General features: G+C 41.2%; 1 protein-coding gene across 2 annotated transcripts in view; it reads left to right on the top strand.

The window, feature by feature from the left end:
- SPOCK1 (SPARC (osteonectin), cwcv and kazal like domains proteoglycan 1) overlaps positions 1-20,776 on the top strand; it is a 503,870-nt gene that overhangs the window by 288,067 nt on the left and 195,027 nt on the right. For both annotated transcript variants that reach the window (XM_090064911.1, XM_090064910.1), the window contains exon 4: positions 6,407-6,521. In XM_090064911.1, coding sequence (XP_089921037.1) covers positions 6,407-6,521 — 115 coding nt within the window. The remainder of the gene's footprint in view (positions 1-6,406; positions 6,522-20,776) is intronic.

Raw genomic sequence — 20,776 nt, 5'->3', positions numbered from 1 at the left:
GCAGTCATAAGTCTTCCTTTATGGTAACAATATATAACAACATAAAATGTAATAGAAAAGTATCTCACTCTTGTCCAACATTGATTTATAATGGTAACTCGCAGCCATTTGTGACGGGGAACGGGCAGGGGAGAGAAGAATTTGTATTATTCATAACAAAATGTTCTCTTCTCTGGATAGCAGAGAGGAGGTATTTGTAATACTTTCCTTATCAATGCCATGTAGAAAAGAGATACTAATGTAGTTTTAGGAGGCAGTTAATGTCCTGATGCAATCACTAGTGTTTATTTCCCAATTATTTTGGTAGCTCTAAGAAGGAACCACAGAGGATTTATAGATTTAATAAGGTACTGAGGTTGGTATGAATAATAAAGTTTGGGTGAAGAATGGAGTCTCACGTGCACTGCTGTGCATGTGTACTTTGCCCCTTAATGACTACGCCTGGAATTCTGGTTCCACGCTCACAGCTGGAATAAATTGGCTTTGGTTCGGGCATGGAAAAAGCACCCTAGGATGAAAGCCTTGCACCCTGGCAGTTTCTGTGCTGCACATACTTCGAGTCATTGGGCACAAATTTAAATATCCCAAAGTTTCACAAAAGGAAGAAAAGGAAATCTGAACATTTTTACTTTGGGACAACTGAGATGGAATTGTTCACTTCATTATGGCCTCCTGGTCCTGCTGGACTCCCCAGGTAGCCAGCTGCCCGGGGGAGTCAAGCCACATGGGAGAGCTGCTGGCAGGAAAAGAGAGAGCCCAGCTGGCAGGAGTCCATTTAAGGAGAGAAGACTTGCACTGAAACATTCAACTGATTCTGTAGCATCCCATGAAATGTTTCAGTCCTGATGTGTCGGCATTTTCCAGCTGACATATGTGCCAGCATAAGGTTTTCAGCCAAGTCTAATCCACCATCTGCAGAAGACACTGAAGTCTCCCATCCATTAACCGTTCCATAAATGCTGGCCTCAAGAGTGGTATTGTGTGCTCAGAGTCCAAAAGGAATACGGGTAGAAAAGTGAATGTCTTGATCCCAGTCTGTATGTTAAGAGGATGGTTGCAGTTTTCTTTTAATGGTAGTGGATTTTTAATGAAGCTGAACTCAGCAATAGGACAAGATCATCATAAAAAAAATTCTTCTTGTTTTCCTGTCCTCTTTCCCTTACCTTCATTTATTTGTTTGTATTTTTAGCTCTTCGTTTCATAGCCTTGACACTCATTGCTTTAGGACACAACGCTGTAATGAGAAGTACAGTTTTTATGTTTCATTGTATTCTCAAGGGGCTTCTGCAGATGATGAGCATCTGCTCTTAGTCATGTAGAAACCTGATTAACAAAGCATGATCTTTGATTAGCACATTTCAGAAATTATTGCTTATCTTGGGTTCTGTCTTTAGAGCCTGCCTTGCTTAATACTAGCATAGCATCCCCAACTTTCTTACTGCATGAAGGACCTTCTCAGAATTTGCATCATGTTTGTGGCCTCGTATTTCAGACATAGAGTCCACATTCTGCATTCCCAGCAAAATTGTCAAAAAATCAGCCCAACACATTTTGTTTCAGTACTAGTTCTAGTACATTATAACAACACCTTCTAGAATTTTTTCCATTGAAGGGTTTTCAGGTACTTTTGAAGCATTCATGAATTAAGGCTCACAACACCTCTATGAAGTACTGCAACTATTATTATTAATCATTCATATTTTAAAGATGAGAAGTCCAGAGAAGTTGTGAGCCTTGGGTGTGAAATGGAAGCCAGCTTGGACATGGCCAACATTTAATTCCACGTCTTCTCTATTCTTGTATCTCAACCAAACAACCATTCAGATAATTTCCAATTTTTCCATGTGTACTCGGTGCCATACCTGTACCATGTAATGGGGTATGTTACATTCAGTTTTGATCAAGGGGTGGCATGGATGGAATGAAATGATCAGTAGTCCTATTCCAGTCCCAAATCCAACTTGATTGAACATATAAGTAATAGCACTACTCAGTCAGTCTGTAAAGGCATTCTTATGCCTTCCTAATGATGCACAATGACTCAGCTGATCAGGTATCCTCATGGCACTGGGGGTCACCTTGTTGACCAGTGTGGTCTCCTCTACCTTAATGACAGCTCCCCAAACTGGAGTTTTTTCTTTAGACTTTTATATCCTATTACAGCCCTCTTCTGTATATTCCACATATGGTCCTGCTAGAAATCCTCACCAGTTACCTTTCACAGCATCAGTCTGTCACCTCCAACCTGTTTCTTTCCAAACTTACTTCTGCCCTACTAAGTTATCCTTGGGCTTGTTTTGCAGATGGAGCCAATCTGGCCTTGGCATGCTTCTTTATTCTGTCTTGTTTTCCAACAGTCTACAAAAATGAACATTGTTTTGCCTGCCATGGTCATTTACTTTAACTTTGTACCTAAGCTGGCTCTGTGCATATTTTGCTTGCAATTTTGCTTATGGAGAGCAAAAAGAGATGTCATCAGTCATTCCAAGGCTTTCAGGCGTATAAATTATCAACAGTCCAGGTATAAGATGAGACTCTATTCTTCTTAATACCAAGTGGGGTGCATTCACCTGTGGAGGGATGATGTGTGGCAATTGTCAGGGCTTACCTTGCCCATTGCCAGTTATGCCAAATCAGCTTTCCAGGCCTACAGAATACTTGTGAATTTTGGTGCAGAATATTTCATCCATTTTGTTTAATTCACGTTAAAACATATGTTTTGTGTTTTGCAGCTAGCTTAGTGTACAATTGCATCATTTCTTTTATCCCGGGCCTTAGGCCTCGCATGCAGTGCTAAGTGTATCTTGGAAAGCCAAGTAGTTGGGCTAGAATTCTTCAATTAAAAAAAAGGACTTTTAAAAGAAGGCACATTTGTTACCTCATTCTTCATAATGGCCCAAACTGTGCTCCCCTTATTCATGCCAGACCACAACTGATTACTATGGAGAAGTGGAGCTGAATTTTCCCCCAAATGCCAAACTTATATCTTTCATAAATTGAGTTGAATTTAGTCCACAGGCCCTACTTGCAGGACTTTAAAGGGAATTTGGCAAAGTTTTCTTCACAGAAGTTGCTTTCTGGTGCATGTTTCCATATACAGATCTGATTTAAACTGGCAAAATCCAGTCTTTCTGTCACCTGAATAAACCCATCTCCCCAAACATGCAGGTCTTCAGCCAACATACGGCCTCCGACACAATGCCAGTGAGAATGCGCTCCAGCAACATAACAATCTTGGCAACCATAAGCCCTCAGCTCATATACAAGGTGCTCATTGTCTTCTGTTGATACAACCCCTTGCAATGAGGACATGTGGCACCAGCAACAACATCCAAGCGTGTATGTGTTCCAGCAACACGCTGATGCTTGCCTTTATTCGGAAAGGAGAGAACCAGGAAGCAAAACCAAAAATCCCAGCGAGATTTTTCCTTTTGACCTAGCTAGACTGGCATTGGCATGACCATCAAACCTTGTGTATTTATTTGGCTAAGTGTCATTGGATGTTGATATTTGCTAACAATAGTGCAGAAAACTTATGACCTTTCCCCCTCATTTTACCTTTTCCGTCAATGTAATTGTGTTAGAAGCAAAAGCTTTTAATGCTTTTGTTTTGTTTTTAAGAATTCCAGCATCTTGCACTGAAGGCATTCTACTAAATACGTATGTACTATTGTGCTCAATTGCCCATCACAAATCTGTAATGGGTGTTAATGTGGTGAGCGCTTGTAGCTCTGACTACTTAAACCAAAGTAGAACAGCTGCAGCACTTTAACTCTGCAGGAGAGCAAAGAAACCCTCTAGTTGTTAGAAATACGTTCTCTTCTATGTGGAAAATGTCAGTGGTAATTGAGTTGGAACTTAAAAATAACTTAGCTTTTTCCCTTTCTTTCTTTCTTCTTTTTTTTTCCCTTAAGTAATGCCATTTTAGGGAATTCCCTGGGCATTTACCAAGAATGGGGAAAGCGATCTGGATAATGAAATGCACAAACAGAGTTTGAAAATGAAAACACAAATGCTTCAGTTAAGTAGTGAGGGAGGAAAGAAGCAGGAATCCGGGGGGGATCTTCTGGAGGAAGCCAATGGGGACCTCATGATGAAATGGAAGTGTGCCTAAAATGAATATAAAATTGTTTAGTTGTGTGCAGAGGCAATCTTGTTGGTCTGTTGGGTGTGACCCAAAGTCCAGGTCTGGACAATGTCGTCCACGTGCTGGAGGAAGTTCCTTTGGTGCCTCCAGAGATCACTTATTAGCATACTACCACAAAACCGAAGGGGAGTTGGAGGTGATTTCCCTCCCTCTGACAGTCACAGGCCATGTGTAGATGAAACGGGGGGCATGTGTGCACATCACTTTAAAGCAGGCTAAATGGGTTTGCACCACTTTAATGATGTTGGTGTTTGCACGCCTTGGTGGTGTATGGCACATACATTCCACTCACTGTAGCAAATTCGGCAGCACAATGCGCCTTAAATGATTTGGGGTGCAGCAAACTAAAACTTCTCTAAGGAGTTTGCTGCCTCTGCAGCCACAGAGCGAAGCACCGGGCTCTGTGCAGCGCAGGGGCTCTGCAGGAAGCCCTGCAGGCAGCCTGTCAGCAGCCTGGAAAGGCAGCTCCACCCCAGAGAGGGGAAAAAAAAGCGGCGAGCCTGAACTCCCCAACACCCTTCCCCAGGGCCTGCCTGAACTGCACGGGGGCCTGGTGCTTCCCTCTGCAGCTGCGGTGCCCCCCCAGAACTGCCCGAGCTGGGTGCCTGCGGGCGGGTGCCACCTGGGGGGGGCCCACCGCTGCCATGGAGGGAAACACCAGCCCCCCTGCGGCCCAGGGACTGCTCGGCCAGCCAGCAGCTCGCCCGCCCCCCCCCCCGCCGTCACAGAGGCAGGTAAGTGGGTGTGTACATGACACAAGGGTTTAAAGGCCCCTAAGTTGAAGCAGTGTTTTTAAAAACCCACCACTTCAATTTAGGGCCCCCATTTCATCTACACACGCCTCCTGGAAAGCCATGTCTGGAAAGGATGAATTAGCCCTCTCCAGACATGGCTTATTCCTGAGCCTCATAAGCCTGCTTTGGAAGAACCCTTTCGAATGGTGGCTTGACTCCACCGATGTATTTTAAAAAGGCATCTCTTCAGAGGATGCTCCTAAGACCTACGCACACACACGTGCACACGCACATGCCACGCACGGTTTGTTACAGCGAAAAAGGATAAACGCTTTCTGGTAAAGTTCAGTATAATATACACGTCTTGCCTGTTTCCTTGATTGGAATTACGGCAAGGCATTTTGTATGTAAATCAGAAAACAAATTAATAGGTCACCCCTCCTAACTGCATTTGCACCTCACCCCTGGGACAAATGGTCTATCAAAGACGATTTTTGGCTTTTTAAGGAGCCCCTTGTTAAAACATTGGGCCGCTCAGCCATTCATAGTCTCGGAAGATCCTTTTCAGATGAGCAGGGGTTTTAATCCTTGCGTCTTGGCCCCATGCCAGCTTTGGTAATTACTTTCTGTTGACAATCCCTAAAATCCCCCTGTGTTTTCATTAGGGCCTCTACCATCCGTTTCTTCAAGTCCTGCACTATTTTGTGGCATGGCTGTGCACCATCAAACAGTGGTGGGATTTCAGCCAGATGTGACCATATTTACATGCTTTATGAAGTAAGTCTTGTGTTTCTGGTGAAGTTTTTTGTTTCCTTTGTGAGGCAGGGTGCTGTATACATGTACAATGGTTTTATTATTATGACTGCCCTTCTGCTTCGGCATTTTTGCATCAGGCTGACATTTGATTGAATTCATCTAATGAGGTTTTTAAGCCTTTAGATTTACATTTCTAAAAAAGTGTGGGAGGGGAGGTTTCTTCTACATAAGAAGCTTTTAATATTGTATTTAACCTTTTCTTTTTTTCTTTTTCTGGGTGTATTTTACGCTACCCCAAACCTCCAGATGAGATAACCCATATAAGTTGCAGTAATATCCCTCTCCTATCTACCTTGTTGTCTTATGGTATAGATGGAATTTATCAAGTCCAATAAAACAGCAGCTTCTGAAAAGGCAAGTTATAAGGGTAGACGCTGTACTTGATATAGGACCTGATTCTGTTAACTGTGGTATAATGAAGAGCCATGCACAATGTGACTCTAACACAGTGTGAGCTCTCCATCTTTAATAATCATGTTATACACCTTAAATGACAACCTTTAACCATTAAGCCTCCCGTATGCACCCCAGTTCTATATGTATCTTGCTAACAGCAACAGCCTACACTGCACCGTGTAGAGATATATATTTAAATGGTGTGGGAGCATGAATTCCTACTAGTTGCATATCCTTTATTTTGAATTAACGAGCAGGCAGAGCACTTCACTTTCATTTCTAACTCTCCTATTTTTAATTTTGTCTTTAATAGCTCTTGATCCATCCAAAGATCCATGTCTGAAGGTGAAGTGCAGCCCACATAAAGTGTGCGTCACTCACGACTATGAAACTGCTATTTGTGTAAGCCGCAAGCAGCTGGTACACAGGTAAGGGCGTGCTGCCAGTTACATTCCATTAAGTCTCTGCAGTTTCATGAGCTACAATAAAATGAGGACAACCAACCCTAATGAACTTGAAACTTAACATTTAAAAAAAGTCTCGGGACATGTTTTTCATACTTAAATGGCATTTCCTTCCATGGCCAAAAATATCTTTTGCTATTTATAATCATCAAGGCCAGCAAGGGTTTGGAACTAGTCCAGAAAGATCAGCTGGAACATGGGGCCCCCTAAGGAGAAGAGCGCTGTACAACATCCATCCTACCAGCACTGCAAAGGGGTTGTTTAGACAACTGTAGCTATGGGACTCCATGAAATATGAAGAGAGTCTCAATGCACTTCCATGATAAAATATGTTACCATATTTACTGGCATAAACCTTTTTTTCCAAAAGTTAGGCATCCTAAATTGGGCCGTATGTTTTAAGCGAAGAAGATGATTTCCACACTGGAATGGAGGAATGGGAACATTGCCGTGGCTGCTGGAGGCTATGCCGCCTTACTAAGTGGAGGGATGCAATTGGGTTCTGAGTATCATTCCCTGTTTTCTTCCAGATCTGAAGCTCAGGCTTTAATGCTGTCACACCTACTGCTGAAAACTGCTGCTAGTTCAGCAGCAGCTGTGGCAGCGTTAAAGCCTGAGCTTTGGAGCTGGAAGAAAAGCACAAGTGATATATGCACCTTGTGCCTTCAGCTCAGGTGACTAAATCTCTCCAGCTCCCCTGGAAAACATCACCCAAAAGGAACCATTTGGAAATGAAAGATTGAAACTGAAAGATGTTCAGAAAAATCAAATGGAGTCAACAAAGTCTTAAGCATCAGGGAAAGGACTTCAAAAATCAGTGTGAACTTTCTGGAAACTTTAAAGTAGGACAAACATGTGACACTGTTGGAGTCCTTGGGAGGCTGTTGACTGCCCCAATCTGATCCTGCTGCCTCTGAGTTGAGAGCTTTCCATGTAAAACTCACTTGTCATAATCAAAACTTCATTCCTGAGGATTTTTCCTGCAGAGAAATGGGATTAAACTGGCATGGTGAGAAAGCATAAAACGATGATGGGTGTCCCTGAATTAATCTGGAGCAGCACCATGTCTAAGCTTTTAATAAGCAACTTAACTCACCCAAGTAATCCTTTTGAAATCAATAGAGCTACTCACATGTACATTCACACAAATAGGTCTTGAACTTCTGGGATCAATTTTGCAATCATTAACTTTCATAGGAAAAAAAAAAAAATCCTTCTTTGAGGGGAGAGCCTCATCCAGTTGAATTCAGGTGACATCTCGTGACTTGGACCACATTTTTTTTCTGAAATATATTCTGCCATATGGCAGAAAGTTTTGTTTTTTTTTTAAAGCATTTGTATACTACGGCTTTCAGCATAAAATGAACTAGAGAGTGATGTTGTGTGTATGGTTACATGAAGTACTTAATAGTACCATGATGTTTTGCAGGTTATGTAGTTTCTCTTTCCCATTCAGAAAGAACTGATCTATCATAACGTGAATAAATGTTGCACATACTAAGGCAAATACTCTTGGGACTGTTTCCACATCCAGTATATTAAAAGCAATCAAACTACTTGACCAAAGTAGAACAGAAGTAATGGCAGTTAATGCAATCTCTCTAGGACTTTTGCACTGCCTGCAGCTGTTTCACATAGACTTTGGGCAACACCGTGACAGAAAAAAAGAATTAAAAACTTACTTTGAAAAGTCTCCAGCCATTTTCCAGCCAGCTTTGGAGTGCTTTGAAAATTACTCTTCATGCAAGATACTAGTGCGTATCTCTCCAAAGGACTTTTACTCTCAAAGTCTCTAGCTAGCTATAATTGCCTCAGAGGGTAGATATACCAATAAAGAAAGTTGCCAGCCCAAATTCTCTGTTGACTAGAAATGATGGTGTTGTTTCAATAGAGAATTTGGTGCTCATTTTGCAAGGATGTGTTCGTTCTTCAGTGCCTGGCCTGAATCCTGTTTGTCTGACTCCACTCTCAGTTATATCAGGAGTAACTCCACTGCACTCTATCAAGTTACATTGGTCTTTCCTTGGGGTAACCAAGATCAGAGCAGATCTGTATATGTCCTGCAGATCTGTATATGTAAAGTCAGAAGCATCAAATAACACAGCACCACAGTGATTGCATTGCACACCCCTCTGTGTGTGTTTGTGTGCACTCAAAAGGATTTTCCATTTCGTGCATCATTATCAACTTGCTGCAGCAGCTTTACAAAGCACGTAAGCTCAGCAAAAAGAAAACAAGCAAACAACAGAGCAACATCAAATGTCACCGCTGAGGCTCCCAAGTAGAGCTACACTGATTTGCAGCAGCTGATTAACTGGCCTGTTGAGTAGTTACGGCACAGTGAAAGCGTGCTTATTCCATGAATAATGTAGCTAATTTTCAAACCACCAACAGCAGCACAAGACGTAGCTGTTTTATTTTCTTTGTGCTGAGGTGCGCACTTTGTAAGCTGGGGCAGGGACATGACAATGGCGGATAAAACGGACTTTCATGGACATCAGGAATCTGGCCCTAGAACTTCTTATCCATTGTGAATGACACTGGAAGGATGTCGAGTATTTAACAGACACACAAGTTGGAAAGCTCTTTGCTTTGAGGTGTTTACGGTGCAAATTAGGCAGGCCTGGCAGAAGCAAAGGTTGGGTCAGGTTGGATCCATGACCAAAAACATACTGGGAAGAGATGAATCTGGAGCCTCTGGCAGACGTTCAGTTAAAGGTACAATGTAACCTCTTGCCGTGCTGCACTTGCAGAGCAGCAGATCCCAGGATCATGATCTAGGGCTCCCCCTGCACCGGCAAGCAGCAAGGCAATCAGCTCAAGGGCTCCGATGCACCCCTGAGGCTGGGAGCGCCTATCAGCCTATTGGCCTGGCTACTTGTTTAATTTTAGGTATGATGGGAGCATATTGTGTGTAATAACATTGTGGCCTATTCCCTGTCCTTTTGCACCACTAATTGCATGAAGGTGTGGGCAGGTTACTAATTAAACTTTGATTAACTGGTTAAGCGTAAGGTCTGCCAGAGACCTGAAGGACATACCTTGCATATTTAAGAGGCACACCGCTCATAAAAGGGCCTTCTGGCATGCTCTAGAGTGGAGCAAGTTTTCTTGTAAATTGGACATAATTTATCCATTCAAATTTCTCTTTTTGAACCCAATTTCTGAAGCCTTGCAAAGTGCCTCGTCAAGACTTCTTTGCTTCCCATGTTCGTACAAGGAGGACATTTTTTCCTTTATTTTCCCTTGAGAACAGCAGAGAAAGCAAAGGAATTAGTGAAAAAAGAGCAGGCATTAACATAACTGGGACAATTGTTTTAATGCATCTAAATCGCTGGTGATTTCCAGTTAGTTTGTCATCCCAGAGTTGGTCAGACTTGCACAGCAAAACTCCAAATGTTTTGAGCTTGGACAGATGAACAAGTGATATTGAGTTAAAAGGAAAGGGGAGGGAGGACTTGCTACAGAGAAGTTGCTCCGCATGCCTGCTCCTGTCTCTCAATAAATGAAAGCTGAACTGGGACCACTTACCCCTAAATTAAAGACGGATAAATTACCGCAGTTAACTTCCACATAAGGCAAGATAGGAGTGGAAACCCAGAACAGTTACTGCAGAGCAGCTGATGCATGGTAAGTAACCCCCTCTCCCCTCCCTGGCCTTTTAAATCAGTATAATTTGTTCATCTGTCCATACCCTGTATCTACTTCTGTACTGAGATTTAGAAGTCCAGATGTTTACTCAGCATTCCTCTTCAGTGCTGCCGGTGCCATTGTTGCCGACAAAAGAAGCCAGTGCTGAGTGCCTCACTAATTATTTTTTTAAAGATTTGGACAAGTTCCCAGATAAAACATCTGTCCTTCTAAATTACACATCAGAGGGCTAGTCTGACCAAGGAGGCAGTGTTGACAACTACATCTATTCACCATGAGTGAACTAATCCCCATTTCCAGCCGTAAACTATCCAGGGTGTATACCACCCAAAAAACCTTATTTTCTGTTAGTGATGGCCCCATGACAAATAAGGCTGCAAAACCATCCCAACAGGTATGTGAGCCTGTGCATATTTCTACCAGGACTGATCTGCCTACTTATTTTTTGGCTTACATTGCATTGGAAAGCAAATTCAGGGAAGGGAAGAGGTTGATCATTGCAAGAAAGCTGGTGCCCAGCCTGGTTTCATGGAGAGAAGGCTGTTGTATAAAGAAAGTCTCTTTGGGCTTTTCTGAAACTTCACCCAGAAAAGGAGCCAGGCTTTTAATAAAATTGCCACTTTTATTTTTGTTTCTGCATTAAACAAACACTTGCCTTTTTTAAAAATGTGTGTTAGATGTGTTAACCATAAACCTTGACACCGTTGTTTTAATTTCCCCCGTATCTCTTGCATGTCTGTTTTCTCTTGCTTGTTTTCATGTGATGCCAGTAGTGCGAAATGCTAATGAGGTGTTGGCATAAATCCAAGCACTCCTTTGGGGGTAATTTCTTCCTGTGATGAACACCTGAACCCTACATTTTAGTGGCCTGACCAGTGTGAGCGAGTATTTGTTTCTTGGGCCGTCTGTTGTTTAATTCTCAGTGATTTACACGGGGCAGTTCCTCAAAGCTATTGTATATGCAAGCTTGAATACACAAGCCGTTGATATTTTGATGTCTTATCTTTTAATACAAAAAAAGGTGATAGTCATTAGCTGTAGATATAGGAATAGCACTGGTTTGTTCCTTAATTAGTTTGACAGTGTTTTGCAGTTCTTTTTTCTTTCCCTCTCTCTTCCTTGCTCTTTCTCTTGTTTTGACACAGAAAATACCTGGTTTTGAAGGTGGGATTTAGAAAAACAGTGTCCCACTGGGAACTGAAAAATAAAATTGCTCAGCTTAGCCTACTAAAATTGGGTAGATTTATCAGGGTACTGCTGAGTTAATTGTATTTGTTTTACTATGCTATCTATTTTATTGGCCATTGTCTACAAAGGTCAACCAAGCACGACAAGTGATAGGACACTGTTATTCTGTTGTGGGTTTTTTTAAAATTTCTTTTCCTTCTCTCTATCAAGAATAAGGAACCACCCAACATATTACTCTTGCTTATTTATTCAAGTTTCAAAGACATTGTTGAGTGCTCTACCTTATCTACAAAGTCCATTTTATCCTTCTGTTTACCATAAAAATTGGTAAAAGCCATGCCTGCTTAGTAGGGAGAGTTTTACTCCATCTCTCAACAGGAACAGGAAGCCATTTTTCCCTAGGAGAGACACTGGAGCACCGTGAAAAATATTGCCCAATTCTGCAGGGAAAGATTAGTTATTTCTATTACTTCTATTTTAATCTTAATAAAGCCATGTTTAATGGCAGTTAAGGTTGCAGAAAGGCGTTCTTTCTCCATCTAAAAGATAGACCAGCTGCAGTATGGCTAGCATCCGTGCAGAGAATGTCAGTTCTTTCTCAAAGGGCAAGGCTCTTAATAGCTCAGTAACTTATGATTGCCTTAGCCTCGTACAATAGGTTTGGATACTATTACACACCCAGTGATTTTGCTAGTGTTATTAAGATTAAATAGTTAATGTCTACATGTGCCAGACACTTGCAAAGTTATTGTGGTTTATTGTACCGGGGTTTCTCAGAAAAGGTGAATTACCCACCAGTTTGTTGTTGCAGGGTTACCTATAAGAGTCAGGTAGAGCTGGGGAAAACGGAGTTCGTCGGGTCGGCAGTTTCAGCACCTTGGAGAACTTTGGTCGGTGGTTCGCAGCAAACACAAGAAATGAGCTTTAATCCTTGAAAATGAATTTGTATATAAGAACTTCAACAAAAGGGGTGTATGCTTACAGAAGGTTTCTGGGCTACCAGATCTGCTTGTTTAACTGAAAAATGGTAGTAAATTGTGTTAAAAATTGCACCCAGCTCTGGCACTAAGCACTGGTCTCTTTTATGTTAGCTTTATGCTTTAGAGAAAAAAGCGATGAAGTACATGCTTACACACACACATGCACAAACTGGATTTGTATTGACTTTGTTTTTAATAAACATATTGTAAGGGGGGACATTGTCAAAATTTGGGCTTATTCTACCCTCTACACAATCTCGAGAGTTAGCATCATCATGTATGAATGCCAGTTCTAAACGGAGGTAGGGTATTCATTTTTTGCATAATTTGTAAATTGTCACATCAGTCTTTCTCATATCTATTCATTAGTGGTACATTATGCCATTTAACCATAGCTCATGCTGTGTGTCTGGGAGGGAAGTGCCTAACACCTTTTTATGAGAGCCCAAGCAGGGAGTGAGCCCTTGAGGTCAGAGCAATGTACATCACACAACATATAATACCTAGTCCTTGGAGAGAAGGTGAAAGCTTGTTTAGAAGTGTTTTGTCCGCTTTGTCTTCCAACCATGCTAGGGTTTTTACTACTCTGTGGTAAAATCAGGAGGTTTTTTTCCAGCGAAATAATAGAGAAAAGGGGGGAAAAAAATGCTTGTTTTTTCTGTGCATGGGCTAAGATACCTTTCATGAGATGACCATGTAAACTGCCCTCAATCTGTACATGCTTCATGGGAGTTCTTGGGTGTTATCCTCTATTTCCAGTTTTAAAAATGTGAGAGTTTAGCCTGAACTCCTGAACGCTGAAAGGTTTCTCCAAGCCTACCTCTGGCATTAATGGTCGAGAGTTCATTTCAAGGGCATCTCTTCTTGGAGCAGCTCACTCGGTTTTTGAAAGGGATCTTTGATTCACCTAACAATGAGCTAAAAATGGCATGAGGGTCGCCATAAGGGTCCATTTCTCAGCACTTACACTGGCCTAAGACAAAGCACTTTGCCTAAACAGACCAAAGGTTTTCCTCAGTGTGAGGGAAGGAGTTAATATAGGTACAAGACCCGGTTCTTGGCTTCGTCGGTGTTGCCGCACTTCAGTCTTGGAGCGTGTGTACAGACTTGCCTCCACATCGCTATTTTTTGGTAAGCCAGTGTCATCTGTCACATAGGCCCCTGCTACCCATTACGTGTCGTATGTGATTATCTGGAAGAGCACAGCCTCAGGGGTGATCTGATGGCCACCTATAAGTTTATCAGGGGTGACCACCAGGATCTGGGGGAACGTCTGTTCACCAGAGCGCCCCAAGGGATGATGAGGTCGAACGGTCACAAACTCCTGCAAGACCGTTTCAGGCTGGACATAAGGAAGAATTTCTTTCCTGTCCGAGCCCCCAAGGGCTGGAACAGTCTGCCAGCGGAGGTGGTTCAAGCACCTACATTGAACACCTTCAAGAGCAAATTGGATGCTTATCTTGCTGGGATCCTATGAGCCCAGCTGACTTCCTGCCCTTTGGGCGGGGGGCTGGACTCGATGATCTCCCGAGGTCCCTTCCAGCCCTGATGTCTATGAACTCTATGAAAAATCTGGGTAATTGCACAGTAAATTTAGACCAGCCACACGTGCAAAATAAGATAGGCCACAAGTGCAAAGTCATTAACGGTTTAATTGTGCAATAAATTTAGACCAGCCCCACATGCAAAGTAATTACCACACCATAATAATGACTGTCCAGCTATAAAAAGAGCCAACCAGCTACAACATTAGTGCTTGAAAATATGTAACAACTCTATAGCTGGTTTCTATCCAGCTTTAATTTGAACATGTAGCAGGGCCCCTAGAAAAAAAAAATGTTTACCCCAAAAGCAGATGTATTTCTTTTAACATATGTAAAATTCAGAGTTAATAGATTGGCCCCCGTACTTTCACCAACTTTGAAAAAGAGCAGATTTTTGGCATTCTTATTTTCCTTGGTTTCCAGTACTAAGCCATGTTTTTAGCTGGACTTCCTCACCAAGTCATCCCCAAAATGGTTTATTTATCACTACACGAACGCAAGGGTTTGTAGTCAATGCCATACCCCTATATACGTACCACGTACAGAATAGGTATTGCTCCACAGTTTATTCGGCATGTGCCCTAATGGCTTTACATCTCCAGTATGATCACCTTGTACATGTGATCACCAAACAGCACCCCCTTTGCACTGCCAGGTAATTCAACTCACATACATTGGCTATCAATTTGATAATAAAAACTGTCATTCAGAAGACCTGGATTTAGGGGTCAACTCACTCCTAAAATTAGTTATTTGGGAAGATCAGATTCACTACAGTTCTGTCCCCCACAGTATTTCTTTTAAATCTACTTTTAAATTTCCAGACAAAAAATGTAGCCGTGCAAAAAGTATTTTGAAATGGAGTGCAGATGTCTCCCATGAAAGGTATCAGCACATGCTGAAGTTGGAAGAAGGATATTTACTGGTTACTTAGAAATTAAGTGCTCTATATCCTATTACCAATCCACCACTTCAGAGCAGACTTCATTTCCCCCTTGCCTGGTTAACCCATTGCTAATTATCTGTGGGCATTTGTCCAGCAGTTAATATTAAATATCCCTATGCCAGTTTTAGGACTCATTAAAGCTGCACAATGAGCACTCAAATGACAGTGTCATGTTTGAATATTAGACTTGCCAAAAACGTATCATGTTGCCTTTTTTACAGTGTATTTTACAACAAAGTATTTCTGTTTTCAAATCAGCAAAAGATGGACTCAGCTGACTATCAACAGGGGACTTGCTGTATTTTATTCACAGACACCAAACACCTCACCCCCCAGGTGAATATCTTACTGTTAAGGTCATTGTCTTTGATTTTGTAGCTGCCAGCCATTGTGCTGTCTTTTACTATGAGGAAGCTGTAGGCACCGAGAGAAATAAAATGGCTATTCAGATATTCTCCAGTTACACCATTCCTTTTAGCCCTTTATCATCATGCTCATTAAAAACGATGCAAAACTCCATTTCTATTTTCTTTCCAAAGAAGTGGCAAACTTGATAGTAAAATAAAAAGACAGTGCATTGAATAGAATGAGGAAAGGTCTGTCCCTTTTTGCATCATACACGTATTTTAAATTCATAAATAATTTAATTTCTTTGTTTTAAATAGAAAGGGACATACTGCAGGGCAAGTTCCTTAACATTTTATTCTCTTAATTTTATCTGACTATTTCCCCTGGGAAATGCTCAGTTTTTGAGTCCAGTTGCCTGCTATTGCAGCCAAACACCTCATATTATCCCTCTCGTGAGCTTCTCAATCCTCATTTTAATGGATTATCAATCCTTTGATTTTAAAGTTGGATATTTGCCCCATGTTGCACATATTGGAAAACTGTTGCACAGCTTCACCGGATGGTTTGAAATTTCCAACCTACATTTATTCATGGGCCGTTTATACAAATTTGTTCCTGTGCCAACACTGTCCTCCAGTTTAAAAAGCTCTTCTCCCTCCCTGGTGTTTACCCCCGATGTATTTATAGACAGCAATCATATTCCCTCTCAGCATTTATTATGCTAGACTAGACAGCCTCTTCTTGTCTCCCCTTGTAAGGCAGGCTATTCATTCCCCTCATCATCCTAGCCATTCTCCTCTGCAGCTGTTCCACTTGGAGTTCATCTTTCTTGAATATGGGTGAACACAATTGTACCGAGAACTGGGCTAATTAATCTTGTTCTTGTCTAGACACTTACACTCTCCTGATATTTGTAGATAAAGTGTCCCCATCGGAGTCATCACTTATTTAGTCTCTTTTCAGATTGGTTCCTAAATCAAACCCTCCTGATCCCCAGCCTGCAAATTCTTTTGGTTGCCTTTCTGTGAACCTCTGTAGCTTTGAAGTACCAACCACAAAACAAACTCTTCCAGCTGGGCTCTTGCAAAAGCTTTATAGAGAATGGTTCTGCAGATTCTGCGTATCCTGTGTATGTAACCAAGAATCGATTTGCCACTTGCAATTATCTCCAGGTCATTCCTACATTTACAAATGCCTTTAATAGCTTTCAGATGATTTCTTCTTTATGTTAAAAATGTTAACTTCCTTTTCTTTATCAACATTTCTGGAATATTTCTAATATCTCTATGTCCATTCCTCTTTTTCTTCACTGTCGTTGTTTGCAGAACTTCACAGTTAGATACAGCCTCCAACTTTGAGTGACATATTTTTAACCTAATCCTCCATATTATGATTAAAGAAGCAATACAAAGTGCTGAAGTAATCCAGCTCTTTCCCAAACACAATCTGTTTCATTTATCCTTTATCATGTATTCATTTTTCGGTTTCTGTTTAATCACTTCCTTGTTTTGAAGTCAGTTCCTGAATAGATCCCTACAAGAGATGTATAATAGCCAACATGTCTTTCCTTCTCATCCATTAATATTGCCTGTCATAGATTCTTATTCTTTTTTATGTTGAGTGAAATTCTGGTCGCAGTGAAGTCAATGATAAAACTCGTATTTGATTGTAGCAGGGTCAGGATTTTATTTCTTGTCTATCTGCTGTCATGCCCACCCCAACCCCCTTCTGTAATATTTGGGGAAAGGAGATCATAGCACCTTTTGTCCTTACGTTTGTACTTAGGTATAAACTCACTTCTGTTTCTGCCTCTCAGGATGTCAGAAAAGGTCCTCCTTTCTACAAGATTACGTCTCAAATGAAAACTGTTTTACTGTCAAATTAAGCCAATAGGGACAAAGGCATGAAATAATATATAGTCAAAGTCTAAGCTTCCTAGACAAATATTACGGAAAAAATAATTATGATAGTTCAGTTTTACATTGCCAATTGCCAAGAGATGCTGGATTACATAGCAGGATCGAGGGTTTTAAGTTGTCAAATCAAAATGTAGAGCCACAAGAGAAGACTAAGGCAGTCTGTTCCCTTACCCATCACTCCCACCACTTTTGACCTCTGGCTTTGTAGCTTTTCATTTGTTATTGCCTTTAGCTGCTAGTCGACTCTCCCTGTGGCTAAGCAGGGGAACCAGAATCGTCAGTCTTTCCTGGTTTTGCTGTGGGCCACTAGGTTAAGGATATATTTCCTATAAAGCCCCCTGTGTTTTCCACGGTGTCAGAGGACTCTTAACCATGGAATTTCTGTGAGCATCTTATAATAATGTTTAGTATATTTCTATATTTTTGCTGTTTGCCCACATCTAAAATATGTTAAGCAATCCATTCAGCCAGAAATGATTATTTAATGCTTACAAATGACCAGCAATGCTGTGTAAATTATTCTCTATTTATACAATAATCTACTTACTAGAGATTCTAAATGTATTGCTGGGTTTTTTGCTGTAGAGGCCCCAGGACACGAATGCGTTGAGTAGAAAAGTCTGTTTAGTTCTAATAAAAGGCATGTTTTTATAAGATTGGGATTGATGTTTACAGGGAAGGGGTTTTATTAAAGCCTTTCTTCAATTTCCAACATCCCACTATATTGGAAAAAGTATTAAATGTTCAGCTCTTTAAAATCTGCTTTTTGATAAACAGTATTACAAAGTCTAGTTGCAGTGTGTACTATGAACAATATATATCATGCAAAATTTGCAGATCAGGCCTTCATATAAATTGATTTCATTTGGTGCTGGTCAGTATGTTAAATCCTTTGTTTACAGCTCTGTATCTGTTAAGGATGAGCAATATCCGTATCACAGCATTATATCAGTTTTAAACCGATCAGATGGAATTGTATCTTCATTTTGCATAATAATAGTATGCATTTTACCCTTACATTTCCCACAGTTCATCTGCTATTTATCTCTTACAAACTCTTTCAAGAGTCACTGGGGGGCTATTGATCATTTGGAGCCTGAATTTAGGTTATCAACCAAATTTCATCCTCTGTAAACAGGAAGGGGTGTACCACATACCAACCTAACTGCACAGCCAGCTTTGCCATGGAAAGGGCTCGAGCACCATGGACAGTGGTAGCTTCGTTTTCCAGACCTCTGCGGAAGAAACGTTATCTCCCATCCATGAATAGTCCAACGCGGGGCATGGACAGATGAAACATTTACACCGGCATAATCAGCATTATGCTGGGATAAAAAAGCAGCAGGCAAACATTATCAGGGCCTAAATCAGGGTCACTTTGCCCATACTGGTAAATGAACTGGGAGTAAAACACTGCCAGCATAGATTACAGCAGTTTGGGTTTTGTCTGTCTTCCTACGTGCAGTTTACTAAATACAGAGTGGTTTTTATTCACTCCTAACCTAGAGATAAGGCACTGTAATAGCACCAGCTGTCTCTGGACATGTATGCGCCTGTCTGTTTCCTGATCCTATCATATCGTACATGAGTATACAAACCCAGTGCAAATCTCACTGGGGTATGTGAACAGCTGTCTACACCTATCATCTCCCTAGGAGAGACACTGAGTCAGTACCCAGCTAGGTAGGCCCTGGTCCTTAGAGCCACAAATGCCCATCCATGGGGCTGTCTCAGGGAATACTGTCTGCCCATTCCTGGAGCAGAGGCCACAGGAGGCTTTCACCACAGTGCCCTGGTTCCTGCCTTCGGAGGTCTAAGACTTGGGTAGTCCCAGTGGTGTGAACAGGACTTTAGCATAGGACATTTCAACCCAGCCTAAAATTGACCCCTTCAGAGCAGTGTAATTAAATCCCAAGGAGCTCTTTTTAAGGAAATATACCATGTTACGGAATAGAGAATAAAAAGGAAACCTACTATATCAATCATTTTCTTCCTTGGTGAAAGTTATGTTATCATATTTAACTTTCAATCTCTTGCTTCCCACCGCTTTAATTTTTCAATTTCCATCATTCTCCTTTTTCATTAATAAGCCTTCGATTGCCTGCTTAGTGTTCTGCCAGAACTCATCAAGAGCTCAACCTACAGATTTTCAATTTAGTCATTTTATATCAGATTAATTCAACCAATGAACCGTGAATGACATTATTTATGGACATGAGCCACCAAAGTACAGTCTGTTTCGAGCTCTGGACATGTGGATTACTAATGCCAGTCTGAAATTAACCCAAAATGTTTTGCTTCCTTAAATATGCCTACAAAAGTGGCACCATTTCAGTTATAAATTAGCTGCCAAAAGGCCACCCCTGCAGAATGAATGGCTTTACATATATGCATCACATTGACAGCTCTGAGCTTGCGTGTTCAGTTCCTACGTAACCTGCCCAGTTCACAGAGATGTCTGTACAATGCAGGTCATCCACATGAATTTGGAAACCTAGAAAGGGAGAGAACAAAGATTAGTTCAGCAGTAGCAAAGCACTACAGCCATTGTTGAAGCCAGTGAGAGTTGCATGATTTCCCAGTCCTCTAGCTCTTAGGATTCGGCATGCTTGATTTCATGGGCCGGACACTTGTGGTCAGAAAGGTTAGTGGAGGGCCTTGGATTATAGAATTTGTTGCACTATTGCTCCAACAAGGCACATGAATTTTTTTCTTGTGACCTATTGTAAAACCTGTCTCATTTTTCCAGGCTCAGAGAGGGAAGCCTATGGTATTTGTTTTCTTCAGGGGACAACATTTTCTTTCCTTTTCTTCTGTGACTCATGTGCTGGGAGTTTTGTGCTTTGCTTTGCTTTGCGTTTTTGTTATTTTCCTGTTTTTTTTCACTTAAGGCAATAGTTGTATAACTGGGTGCATTTTTGAACCATCTAGAATAAACAAACAATAGCAAATGTACCGTGGGAGCCTCTGTAACATTAATGAAGCATAATTAACCAGAGACTTGGCTACAGATCTCTGCTATTAAATCTTTACTGAATAATGGGAGAAGGACAGGGGAAATAATCCTGGGGTTTCTGGGGAGGGTTATCAAGTTTGCAGATTAGCAAAATGAGAATTATCAAGCATTCATTATGCTATAATTCATTGGATTTACATGCTGCAGTTTAACTGTTAGATCATAAAAGATTCATGGCAGGTAACTGCATAATGCATGATGCTTGCAATGTAAAAAAATCAACATTTCCAGCAGACGCCTCAGAGTTATTTTCCATGCTAAGGAGCATGGAGGGAACATATAGTGGTACTTAACAGGTAACTTCTGTCAATTATATCAATCACTGTAACTAGGTACCATACTTGAAATGTACATTTTTGACCCAAGATGGTGTATCACATACTGGATAGTCTCTTTTCATTCTTTGATTAGGTTTTACTTGATCATCATTTCTGCACAATCATTGCAGCCTGCTTGGTTAACCTGACATCTGTGTACGTGCAAATAAAGCCCTCTTCTGACCTATCACATTTGCATGTCACATGAGAGAGCAACAGTAATCAGATTTAGGGCTTAGAATAGAAATCATCTTTCAGCTTTAACTATTGATCAGAACTGATTTGGGATTTTCTGACAGAATGGCTTTTC

Source organism: Crocodylus siamensis, chromosome 10 (genome assembly GCF_052110815.1).
Source record: "Crocodylus siamensis isolate JL-2025a chromosome 10, ASM5211081v1, whole genome shotgun sequence".
In the NCBI taxonomy this organism is placed as follows: Eukaryota; Metazoa; Chordata; order Crocodylia; family Crocodylidae; genus Crocodylus; species Crocodylus siamensis.
This window is presented reverse-complemented; position numbering and strand designations above follow the sequence as displayed.